The sequence below is a fragment of the Anolis carolinensis genome, chromosome 1 (assembly GCF_035594765.1).
Source record: "Anolis carolinensis isolate JA03-04 chromosome 1, rAnoCar3.1.pri, whole genome shotgun sequence".
Lineage (NCBI taxonomy): Eukaryota > Metazoa > Chordata > Lepidosauria > Squamata > Dactyloidae > Anolis > Anolis carolinensis.
This window is the reverse complement of record NC_085841.1, coordinates 263079060-263092287: the sequence shown is the minus strand read 5'-3', so window position 1 is coordinate 263092287 and position 13228 is coordinate 263079060. Positions and strand designations below refer to the sequence as shown.

At 39.6% G+C, this 13228-nt stretch overlaps 2 protein-coding genes across 2 annotated transcripts in view; one reads left to right on the top strand and one right to left on the bottom strand.

Annotated features, from left to right (window-relative positions):
- The window catches only part of eps8l2 (EPS8 signaling adaptor L2), a 141337-nt gene that overhangs the window by 37070 nt on the left and 91039 nt on the right, over nt 1-13228 (bottom strand). Inside the window, exons 4-7 of the mRNA XM_008108264.3 lie at nt 13085-13149; nt 4304-4465; nt 3020-3169; nt 538-617 (exon numbers count right to left, since the gene is read on the bottom strand). Coding sequence (XP_008106471.2) covers nt 538-617; nt 3020-3169; nt 4304-4465; nt 13085-13149 — 457 coding nt within the window. The remainder of the gene's footprint in view (nt 1-537; nt 618-3019; nt 3170-4303; nt 4466-13084; nt 13150-13228) is intronic.
- gatd1 (glutamine amidotransferase class 1 domain containing 1) overlaps nt 1-13228 on the top strand; it is a 112500-nt gene that overhangs the window by 66878 nt on the left and 32394 nt on the right. The window lies entirely within an intron of this gene.

The following is a 13228-nucleotide window of genomic DNA, read 5'->3' as shown; positions in this document are numbered from 1 at the left end:
TGGGACACAATTACACCAAAACCTCAACTAAAGTTGAACAAGTGAAATTCCCTATAAAACTCATTCATTAAAGTTCTATGTCCCAACAGCAGAAGTGAGAAAATATACATGAACCATGACATCTGGTTGAATGACATCAAACAATTGATTCCAGTACAATGATGGTGCTGTATGAGAGTTCCCGTTGCCTCTGTTATTGGGACCTGAGGATGACTCATGTCTTTCGGATTAGAGTACATCAGGGATAAATCCCTGGGGCAAAGAGCAGTTTTGGCAGCCATAGGAAATTCATGACACAGCTCCCTTTTATTTTGCTTTCCTCATTCCAAATTGCATAAGTTTATACATAATTTTGCTTGTCATTAATTCTAATGAGCTCATCTGTAGAATACACATCTAAACCTTCAGTAGCTCTCAAATGGATCAGAAAATTAAACTCAGGGCGGGTCATGAGCCTAGGAGACTTCTATGCTGTGTTGCAACTAGCAATGCCTCTTCCCACAAGGTGGAGACTGCCTGTCTCCAGCAGCCACTTACTTGAGTGTCTGCGGTCGTACCTTCTTCCCAAATTTATGGTCGGCAAGTGCACTTTCTATGTCCTCATGAACCATCTCTGCCTAAACAAAAGGAAACAAAAATCAGGGAGTTCTGAGAAATGAAAAGGACAGGTGGCAGAAAAGAGACAAATGTAAAGATGCAAATTATTATTCTGTCTTCCAAACACAGGTTTCATTCAAGCAAGGTGACGTATTATACAACACATACCTTCCTTTCATTGTCAGAAACAATAATTTTAGTTTAAAAGCAGGCACAATGTGTTTCAGGGATTTTATTTCATTGAACTACACTCGATTAATGAGGTGCTAAAAGTATTTTGTAGATGAGTTTGCCTCTAGTCTTGTGTAAAGAAAAGCTGTGAAGCTTCCATGTTTTACAGCTCATGCAGAAAATATACAATGAATGACAGATGTCGTTTCATAGAATCATAGAGTTGGAAGAAACTAGTCCAACCCGTCATGCAGGAAAAGCAGTCTGGTTGCTCTGTATATAGGACTGTTTCCCTTCCAAGAGGAGCTCTAAAGAAAACCCTAATTCTGAAAATAGTTCTTCATATCTGTTACACAATGAAGCTCAGCTGGAGAAAATCTGCCTCTGGAGGGCACTGGTAAGCTGGCATTTTGCAATGCCATCAATTCCTCTTCCCCTCTTTACAACCTAGGAGCAACTTCGCAATGTTATTGTTTCAGTTCTTAGTATTGCGAGCTGAAGGAAATACAAACACTGTAGGGAGCACACAATGTGTGCACATATGAGAATAGATGGGTGTAACACAGGTATGGAGATGTGTGATGTGGAGAAAGTGGACAGGGAAAAGGTTTTCTCTTTTATAATATTAGTACCCGGCTGTTTTAATACTCTTCTTATACATATACTTTTGTGGCTCAAATACCCTAAATCAGGGGTCCTCAAACCTTTTAAGCTGAGGCCTGGTTCATGATCCCTCAGACTTTTGGGGGGGATGGACTGTAGTTTGAAAAAAAACTTGAAAGGGATTCCTATGCACACTGCACATATCTTATTTGTAGCGCAAAAAAAAGAAAGAAGATAATATTTAAAATGAAGAACAATTTTAACCAACATAAACTTGTATGTGTTTCAATGGGGAGTGTGGACCTGCTTTTGAGTGCTGAGATAATCAAGTTAATTAGGATTGTTGTTGCTGTGTGTCTTCAAGTCGTTTCAGACTTAGGGTAACCCTAAATCTAAAGTTTAGGGTAGGGCCTAGGTTAATGGCTTTGGAGAGCTGCATCTGGTCCATGGGCCTTAGTTTGGGGACCCTGCCCTAAAGGCACCGGATCCCATCTGATCTTGAAGCTAAACAGAGTCATTTCTGATCAGTTCTTGGATGTTGGCTCTATTTCAGAAAAAGGAACTGGCAAAACCATCTCAGAATATTCCTTGCCAAAGAAAATCCTATAAAGTTTATGGGGTCACTATAAGTTGGCAGGCAATTTGAAGGTGCACATAAGCATATTCTTTCCTTTTGGAGAAATCACTCTAGCAGCAACATGCAGATATCTGGTATATAAAAAATATTAAAGCTACAGAGACACTGAAAACAATATCATATGACTACAGAGTGAAGAATTCCCAAATGTTGTGGACTGGCAAGTCATTAATTCAATGGTGCATTGTATCAGTTTCCTGTCACATTGAATTTGGACCTTCAGCCTCTAGCAGCCACCAGACTTGTGTATTTTTACTTTATGGTTATATATTACATAACAATTATAAGATAAACAGAGACACATATATGTCTACAACATCTCCGTTACATATGGCTATTTATAGCATTTAAAAAATTATTGGCAAATTCATGTAAAAGTTTAAAAAAACACAATAGCTGTAAGAGATGTTCTTCAGTTAAGGGTTAAAAGCCCTTATTCTTTCAAGTTTACTTACATAGCTTCTGAGGAAGACTAAGGGGCAATATTAATGTCACAGGGAGTTTGGAGGGCTACATCCCCCATTCTGTTCCCTCCCATTATAATATTCTTACCCCCAAAGGCCATCTAAAGATCAAGGGGCATTCTAGGTCCCCTAAAAAGCATTTTGGGGCCTTTGGAATGTTTTTTTTTTTACTTCTCAGGAGTCCAGGTGGACTTTGTATAACTCTTGAACTCTTGAAGATCATTTGAAGACATCTCAGAGCAAAATTTTGCTTTTTTTGAAAATGGGGTGGGAGTGAGGCTGGGTGCCATATGTGCCACACTAGTCCTGGGTGCCATATGTGGCTTTTGGGCCACACTTTGCCCCTGTCACAGACTGAGAAATCCTTCTGTAACAATCTGCACAAAATGCCTACATAAGCTTCGCTGGAGCCTTCATGCAGGACCCATGGCTGCCGTTCTGGGCAAGCAAAAGGGTTCTCCATGGAAGCCAGAGTTTTGCTGCCAGAAGAGTGTTTCCTCCATTACCTCCCTTCCCATCCAGTGAGGCTTAGATGATCTCTGTTTACCTCCACCTCATCGCAGTTAAAGAAATGAATGTCAGGCTTGTGCTGCTCCGAGTCCTGACAGACCAGCAGGAGTATGGATGAGTACCGCATCTGATTCAGCACAGTTTGGCAATGCTGGACTGTTGGCAGAAGGAAGTCTTCTAGCTCTTCCTGAAAGGCAACATCAACAAGAGTATGAAAACAATTTTGGGTGGCAAGCAGCATTCGGTCATTGTAACAATCATTTAAGGAAGGAGACAATGAATACAATAGAATTTGATTCGCTCCCATTTTTACTTTAAATAGTAGCTGCTATGCTCACATGAGGGAGATGGACCAAATGATTCCCACCCAGCACAGTCTTTTTGTAAGGAGACCTACAAAACTGCTCAATTCCACCTGTAATCTCACATAATTTAATTCATCTTAATATCTCTGAAGAAGTCTATTGCTGTTACTCAAATGTATGGGAAACAGCACACAGTAAATTCCTTAACCCTATATATTACTTCTTTGTCTGCAAATACAGCCAAATAGCTTGTCTAAATGAATAATATATTCTGATATCCTCCAGATGTGATGGATTCCCATCTCCAAATCAAACCAATTTGGAAGGCAGATTGAAGGGAGATTAAACCGTTAAGTTGACAACTAGAATCATGACCTTCATTCCAAAACAAGATTCTCCACAATACTTTTTTGACTAGGAGGTGGTGATGTGATTTAGTAATCTTGACCAAATAATTCCATCTCATTTAACAAGATTGATTCCTTTTCTTCTTGTTTCATCTTTAATTTGCCTTACCAGAGCACCAGTGTTTTGTTCTTAATTATACAACAGAACTATGTGAGGTCATGTTTGGAAAAACAGAATTAACCACCCACCTCTTCTGTTACTTTACAAAAATCCTTCCAATCAAGTATTTCCAAGTGACACTCCAAATATAGTCTATGCCTTTTAACACCACTCTAATGCCAATAAACTGGCACAAAGTGCTTCTGTGGAGCAGAATGTATTTCCATTAACATCTAATTCATCTGGTGGCTTGATTAGGTCAGCCCTTTGTAGGGACAGAAATAGCACAGGCAACAGACTTGTCCCACACGTACACACACTGAAATCAATCTACTTTTCATCTTTTGTTATGGTTGCATTAATTTGGTCCAGCTTAAAACCCTTGTAGAAACCTGCTGCAGTTATTCAGTTGAATGAGAAAAAATATGCAATGGATTCCTTAAATATAAGCAGGCATTAAATACTATACTTCTTCTACCTTCTTCTGAAGGTGATGGTTTGCTGCTCACCTGAGTTTCACAGTCCAGCAGTCGAATAGATTTGTCGTTCACTTGCAACAGCATCTCTTGTGCCCAGATCTTCTCTTTGGAGTTAAGCTGTTTTAGCTTCCTGATGGCATCATCCACCGTCACAATGGCTTCACTTTTATCCATGATGAAGGTGGCTAAATGCTAGAATGGGGGGAAATACACAGGGAGAACTTAAATTGCATAGTACTCATTAAAGTTGGAGAGGCCAGAAGCTTGTCATGAGAGATGGCAGTGGCTAGTGCATTCCATGTTGGAAAGACAGTGAATCTGGTCTGAGAGTTAATGTAAACTTTAAAGGTACAGTAGAGTCTCACTTATCCAACATAAACGGGCCGGCAGAACGTTGGATAAGCAAATATGTTGGATAATAAGGAGAGATTCAGGAAAAGCCTATTAAACACCAAATTAGGTTATGATTTTACAAATTAAGCACCAAAACATCATGTTATACAACAAATTTGACAGAAAAAGTAGTTCAATACGCAGTAATGCTACATAGTAATTACTGTATTTACAAATTTAGCACCAAAATATCACAACGTATTGAAAACATTGATTACAAAAATACGTTGGATAATCCAGAACTTTGGATAAGCGAGTGTTGGATAAGTGAGACTCTACTGTATTTCCCAACGTGTGGAATCTGTTCTGGGGGTAAGGTTCAGCATGTTGGACAGTTCCTTTAACATTCAGCCTAAATTCCCACATTAGATTCACCACCCTCTTATATCAAAACCAACAGGCCCACTACAAAGGGAGGGGAGGGAAATACACCAGTCAACAAAAGAAATGCATGAGATAGATGTAGCTAATAAGAAGAAACTAGTTGAATTCCATGTAAAGTGGAGATCAAGCCCATAGCCAAGGGGCAGTTTAGGGGTTCAAACCACCCGCAAAACCTTTCAGAAAGAAGAAAGCAGAAGAAAACAGAAAGAAACTTCTGCCAATTATGGAAACTATTATCCTTTGTGACCAACAAGAACTGGCTTAAAGAGGGAGCAATGATTCAGGATCTATTACCTGTGAAGAATCTTTGCACAATGATGGTAATTTCAGGGCCTTGTTGAGATCTCATACCAGACCAAGAGACACTGACCTCAAAAGTCATCTTGGAAAGAAAGGTTTCATCCCCTCCCAATTCTTTTTCTAGCTATCGACACAACTAGCTTGATGGAGATTGCATGGATCACATCTGCTCATGGACTTACTGTATTGGTGGCATAGTAGCATGGACAACAGATGTGGAAAACAGCAGAATCAACCAAGGTTACTCCATCCACACAACCACATCACTCAAGAAAAAAAATGTGTGGGACAAATAATTCTTTTAGAGAAGTTCTTGAGGAACTGCATTCCAGTGGTGGGCAGACCCAAGAGCAAATGGGTGGGAACAAAAAATACCACCCTCTCTGAGCTTAAAGTTTTATTGCCAGTTACTGAACACCTGAGGAGAATAATTTCAATCTTTCTGAATAGGCAGAGGGGAGTAAAACAATGGGGACATCACCAAACATGGCATCCTCCCTCATGTGGAAGAAGGAATGTTCTTCCAAAAAGCCCAGGCAGGCAGAGAGCAGTTCTGGGAGAATCAGATTCAGCTCCAATGGCCTAGATTTTGTGTTATATGAATTTAATAGTAGTATCTGTATCTGTTTTAATTTTTGTAAGCTGCAAATGCCTGGGTCAGTCACATTCAATTCTGTCATACGGTTATAAGCACACTCTTAGTAGTGCCTTAAGCAGTCCAGGTCCATTTTATTTGAAGGACCGTATTCTACCAAGACAGCCTGCCTGTGTTTTGAAATATTGTTTCTGTCTCACCAGCTTCCATCGGCACATCTGCAGCGAACACAGAGAGGGCTTCTCAGCAGTTTCTTCCAGACTCTGGAACTCCCTCTCTAGAGACTGGACTGACCTGTTCCTTGCTATCCTTTCATAGGCAGGTGAAGAGTTTTTTTTTGTTTTACTTTGTCTTTGATGACAGATTCTCAGGGAGAAAAGCACGCTTCAGAATGTAGAATGGTAATTTTCTTTTTAATGGTCTTATCTGTAGCTGCTTATAATTCTATTGCTAATTTAATTATACTTTGATTTTTTTATAAAATGAAATTAATAGTTGTATCTGTATCTCTTTTAACCTCTGAGTCTTTGGCGAAAAGGCAGGGTTATAAGTAAATGTAATAATAATCATGTTCCCTACCAGTCTGCTCTCTTATGTTTGGTTAGGTCAATGGACATATAAGCAGTCAGTAATCTCATATTATATTCCATACAGAGGCAACACTGGATCAACAATTAAATAATATTTAACAATAATCTTAGCACTAACCTCAGGCTATCGGTCTTGGCTCCCTGACCTGCCTGGCCAATAATGATGCCTATTTAAAACATTCTTAGGCTTTAAGGAAACATGCATGATGGGGCTTTCTTAGTTTCATCTTTCCACACTGCATTGTTGAACGGCTGTCTTGAGGTCAGAGCCAGAAATGCAGCATTCTACAGGGAGAAGAAAACTAGCTAGCTAAGCATGATTACACTTGTATTAATTCCCAGCACAGCTCTAAACCTGTTGCCCTGGTTAAGAAAACACCCAGCAGTCATATCATGGCATTCATGCTATCTCAGCCCTGAGGTTTGCATGAATGGGCTATTTTTGTATGGCTTATAGCGATAACATGTAGCACTCTGAGAAAGGCAACAATGCAATCCTGGGCACTACAAGGGTTCACTAAAGGCAGTTCTTTCCCCTGATCTCTCTCTCTCTCTCTCTCTCTCTCTCTCTCTCTCTCTCTCTCTCTCTCTCTCTCTCTCTCTCTTTCTCTCTGTCATTGCTGCCATGCAAAACAGTTATTTCAAGCCTCAATAAAAATCACATGGTCCTTTCCCCTGTGGTTTCCACCATTCAGCAGAGGGAAGTGTGTCTAACAACAGGAGAAGAACACATTCACCTTCTTCCATTATACTACTTAGTCATTACATGATGTCTGTTGTAAAACCAGTACAGACTCCTGGATTCCATTTTGGTCATTCTTCAGGAATTCAATTTTGCACCTCCTCATCCTTCTATTTGAGAAAAGAACGTCCACACTACCAACGTCCACACTGCATTCTGCTCACCTAGTCACCTAACCCACATATGTCCAGTCTTCCATATCAACAGATTCTGCATCCATGGAATCAACCATCCATGGCTTAAAAACAATTTGAAAGGCAAACCTTGATTTTCTCATTTTATATAAGGAACACCATTTTGCTATGCCACTGTGTATAATGGGGCTTGAGCATCCATGTATTTTAGTATCCACAGTGTCCAGGAACCAAATTACAACAGATATCAAGAGCCCACTGTACTATCTCTCTGAAGTAAAGGACTTACTTCCAAGAATCAAACCAATTAAGATGTAGAATTGGCAGGAACAAAACATGAAGGAGTAATTATACTGCAGCTAATCATTAACTCTGATAACAAAATTAGGACTCTTGGGCTTGTGCTATAGTTATTGATGGCCCACAGTGATTTTGAACATGAACAGCACTTATGCATTACAGAGTCACAATGGCTAGAGTTACGGTCCAAAAAAGGAACATTTCCACGTTTGGATGTGAGAGTGCTGTTTTCATCAGATAACATCATGAATGGGACTGTAAAAGCAAGATAGAATGTTACTATTTCATTTAATCAAAGGGTCCTTCCAGACAGGCCCTATTTTCCTGGATCTGATCCCAGGTGTTTTGTTTATCCCAGATTATCTGACAGTGGGGACTCATATAATCCAGTTTAATGCAGAAAACCTGGGATCAGATCCTGGGATATAGGATTTGTCCAGAAGAGCCCTCAGAAAAACACCTGTTCGCTTTATAACTTGTCAGCATTAAAACCTAGATTTCTTTCCCTTTGTGTCTTCCTATCCCCCCTTTTCCTTTTGTCATCTCATTTTTATTGATACGTCACAGGAGCTTTGAGATCCTTTCCAGACAGAGACTATAGTATAGAAACTGAAAACAGAGAAGTAATTTTTAAAGTACAACAACCTTGCCTCCATACAGAGTAAGATACAAAATGTATGAGGATTAATAACACAACAATTATTGGCATATTGCTGTGTGTGAATAATATATGAGTGACCCTCTTATGAAACTCGGTGCTGCCAGTCTGAGAGAGATCACATTTACTTTGACCAAAGTTCAAGGTGAAAGATCAGCTCACAGCCAAGCAACTGTAATTAACAGTGTGTGAAATGCTTTTTGATTGCTGGAGGGAATAAAGTCCAGCAGAAGGAACATCAGGCATTGTATTTTGCAATTTTGCAGGGAATTTGTCTAACACTGTATTTCCAGAAACAGAGGACACAAGCTTCAACTTCCCTGTTGCTATCTACCATCTCAAAAGATTGTTCAGTTGATTTAGACAGGAGAATACCATATTTCACTGTGGTCATCACCCCATAATCATCGCACCCCTATTTTCGGTCTCAAATTTGAGTGTTTACCTTTCCTCACATAATTGTCACAGATGTTTAAAAAAAAAACAGAGTTCTCACACCCTCTCCTTCCTCCTCTTCCCTTCAGAGGCAAGATAGTTTAAAAGAAGAAGAAAAAACCAGCAAACCCAAGGCCCTTTTTTCTTCATGTAAAAGTCACACCTCCCTTATTTCCAGCAAAAAGAGGCATAAAATTCTACAATTATGCAGTGAAATATGGTATTGAAACATGAAATCCTCATATGAGGAGTGCTCATGTGTTCACCCATGGAGAATAAACATTGAACAGGGGATGCTAATCTTGGACTACTCTTTAGGGTTGACAAAGGCCAGATTCTGGACCATCTTTTTCAATCCTTAAGGTGAACAATCTCAGGGCAAGAGCTCTGCTTTGAAAACCGGTGTCTCTGTGTTCCTGATTTGCTAGATGGCATTTGAATGGCATTCTCTGTGCATCTGCGGGTGATCACAAAGGTATCAAGCTTAGTACCATAAACTAGAGCTGTCCTTATAACAACATCCTTGTTTACTTATGAGAATCTTCTTCGTCTGGTACCACAGCATCCTGAAAAGTCTAGACCTAGGCTAGTTCTCACCTGACAACCCAAATGTCCCTTTACACATTTCTACAAACCTAGGAAAACAGTGTACACAAAGACAAATTCAATTTATGAATAACGACCTTGCTTCTTACTGTTTTTAAATTCTCTACTCTGCACTGTTCCTGCTTAGGAAAGTGAGGGGAATAGTGAATCCCTGGGGATAGGGATTTAGAGAGTTGCAGACTTTACATAGACTCGCCCAGGAACGATTTGGGAGATGTCCACCCCTCCCTAAATCCCATGACCAGGGATTTCCTATTCCCCTCACCTATTCCCTTTATCAGGAACAAAATAGAGAGGATAATGTTTCTTCATTAAAACAAAATTGCTGATTTGAGAGGAGAACTAAAAAAGAAGAGTCTTTCTTGCTACTGTTCTCTGGATGGGGAATATGTGTGTTACCAAGTTCCCAAGACCCAGGTGCCAGGCACAGAAGTATTAATGCACCTGGTGTTTGAAGTTCAGGCTGCTTTGCCCATCTTCACTCTCCCCTATATTGGGAATGGGGAGTAAACTCCCCAGACCCAAAGGTTGGCAGCAGCTGGTGCTCAGGAGTATCTGCCACTTGACTTCACTCCACATTCCTGTGCATGAAGGCAAGGATTCTATGCTGGAAACTCTAGTCTCTGATCTGATTTTATGTTTGAAATGTATATTTTTAATTCATAATGTATTTTAATAGTTTTAACTGTCTTATGTGCTGTTTTATATTGGTTTGTATGGGCATCTAATTGTTGCCACTGTTGTAAGCCGCCCTGAGTCCCTTCGGGTGAGAAGGGCGGGATATAAATGTGAGAAATAAATAAATAAATAAATAATAGTCTACAATGTGATTTGGATGTAGTCACATTCACCTGTAAGGTCAGGTGTTTGGCCATACCCTTGAACATCCTCTGTCTTGTACATACTTGAAAGAGTGAGGAAATAGCCTGCAAATGCAAACTAGTTTTCCTCTCCTGGTTTATAACAGTAGTAGTAGTAGTAGCAGCAGTAGCAACAGCAGCAGCAGCAGCAGTAGTAGCAATAATCATAATCATAATCATAATTTTATTCTTATATCTGGCCACCATCTCCCTGAAGAGACTCGGGGCGACTTACATATGTCCACAAGACATAAAAATGTCCACAAGACATAAAAACAAAAACAATCCATTAAAACAAAAACACCATTAAAATAAGAGCAACATAAAATAAAAACACAATTAAAACAATTTAAAGTATAAAAAAGCAGTATTGAAGTTCCATCTGACAATGTTCTACAAAAACCAATGGCCAAAAGTTACTAAAGTTGACATCATTTGTTTAGAGGAGAAATATTTTAAATCAGGGCTAGGCAGTTTAAGGGCCATTTTTCCTAGCCTTGGGACCCTCTTCATGCCATACGAATTGCCAAAAATGCAAAAACATAAACACAACATGAAAAATGGCCAGAAGTCCACTTCTCATTTGGGGAAAAATATTTATATGTTAAAATTGTAAGGGAGCTAAAACCTATTTAAAAAGCGAATTGCCACTTTCAAAGAATTCCAGGATAAGCAGTTCTTATGGATGTGCATCTTTGAATTGGACCGGAAACAGGACAGTCCAATTAAACAACCTAGAGAGGTTGAGGGCTGCAAAACAGTCTTGAGAACCATCTGCAATCTCAGGGCCAAACTTTGCACTTTTCTGATTTAGAAAGGGTCAAGACAAGCTAGATGTAATGTCAAATTAATCCTTGCATCTTGCATGCTATTTTTAAAGAAATGCAGAGAGTATCTGATGGACAGATAGGGACAATAATTAACCCAAACTTAATTCTTTCCCAGCCCCACCCCAAGCTCATATCAGGTTAAGAAGAGTGATTGCCTTCAAGAATAAATCACAGGAAGAGTTCAATTTCCTCTCCTTGACAACTTTGATAATGATCAAGTGAGGCGGGTAATGCATTTTTATTTGTTAAAAACAAACAGTATATTTGATGCACTTGATATTTAATATTAAGTCTTAGTTCCCAAAGGGCAAGAGGAAAGCCTTGAAGAGCTATTATTGCCAACCAAACTAACTTTGGCCCCAAACAACACTACCATATAATCTAGTTTCTGAATGCAGATTAATTGTATTGGACTGTGTTATACGGCAGTGTAGATTCAGCCTTTTCAAGAGGAACTATTGCAGCAAGTTTTCCTTACACAGCCCATATTATACATGAAGATTTAGGACAGTGGTTCTCAACCTGTGGATTTCCAGGTGTTTTGTCCTACAACTCCCAGAAATCTTAGCCAGTTTACCAGCTGTTAGGATTTCTGTGAGTTGAAGGCCAAAACATCTGGGGACCCACATGTTGAAAACCACTGATTTAGGAGAATCTGAGGCATCAGCAAAACCTTCAAAACACGGGACAGATGAGATTGGGAGCAGGATGACAGAAGGCAGTCCTAACTGACAAACAAATACTCATATACATCACACGCACACAAACACACATGTGTGTGGACATTAGTAGAAAATCACGTGCCAAGTACTAAAATGAAAAAGAAAATGATCTATTCCAACTATGAACAGGCTGGGAACTCTGAGATTCTCCAACCATAGCTCAGTGAAAAACACTGAATTATAGTATTCTGAGTCCAGGAAGTTGTTTCAAGTCATAAATGATATTAAATAATACCCATAATGCTTTCAATGTCACACTAAAATCCCCCTTTAGCCTGAGATCTGTATCAAACGCATAGTCATGATGCTGTAGCTACACTTTGGATCTCATCAGATGGTCTTCAGGCTCCGTTTTGATGTGCTGTAGAATTGGAGCCCCACAGAAGTCTCATGGAGGCCATCAGATGATGTAAGTACACTTCCAGTGGGACTCTATGGGTTCTGCTTCTGCAGTACATAGAAACAAGACCTAAAGCCTGTTTTCAGGAATCGAGAGAGTGATGACTCCTGAATGATGAATGCAGGGGAAAGTGGGAAAAAGATGGGGAAAGATGGAAGAGAATGATGTAACATGGTTCCCTATGCCTTCCTCCTCTAAATGTGATGAGATTCTAACTCCTCCTCTAACTCCTACAACCTGCCTTAACAGTCAGTCAGCCATTCAGAGAGATGGGTGTCCATGCTACTACCAAGCATGATGCTAAAGGATGACATGACCAACTTCCTCCTGCTGTCAAGCAATACTATGGTGAAGAGTTGTGACTGCAGAGGTCCCTGCTTTTGCTCCTTGCAGTGTTGCTCCCTTGCAGGAGGGGGCTGTTTAGGTCATCCTGCAACACTCTTCCCACCAGCAGCAGCACAGACCCCCATCACTCTGGTTGATTTTATTTACTTCACTTATATACTTCATTTACTTCACTTTTCTCACCCTGGGTGGGGGACTCAAAGTAGTTAATTGCCTTTTAAGGTGGGTTTCAGAGTCATTGAAGGGCATGGCAATCTCTGTTAGGGCACTAGGACTAGGAAACCAATGTATATTGTTCTGAACATGAGAGAAAATGAGAGCAGGACAAAGATAAAAAATTATTACCAGCCTTCATTATCACCAGCATATTAGAGTGGCAAATTGCAGGCTCCATTAGGTAATACAGTTATAAAAAGCCACCTGAAGGTTCAATGTTCAGATATACATGATGTAATAGCAACGCCATTTCTAATTTATGCAATTTTATGGCTTGTTAATGTGAGAGTTTTTGACTCACTTGCACATGATACTGTGAGGTCTCATGCATAATGACATTGGAGTTGGAGTATTTCTTCCTTTGTTCTGCAAAAAAGAAAAAAGGAAAAATGGTAATACAATTTAGTTTTAAAGAAAAATCATTAATAACATTGAAAGCTATACC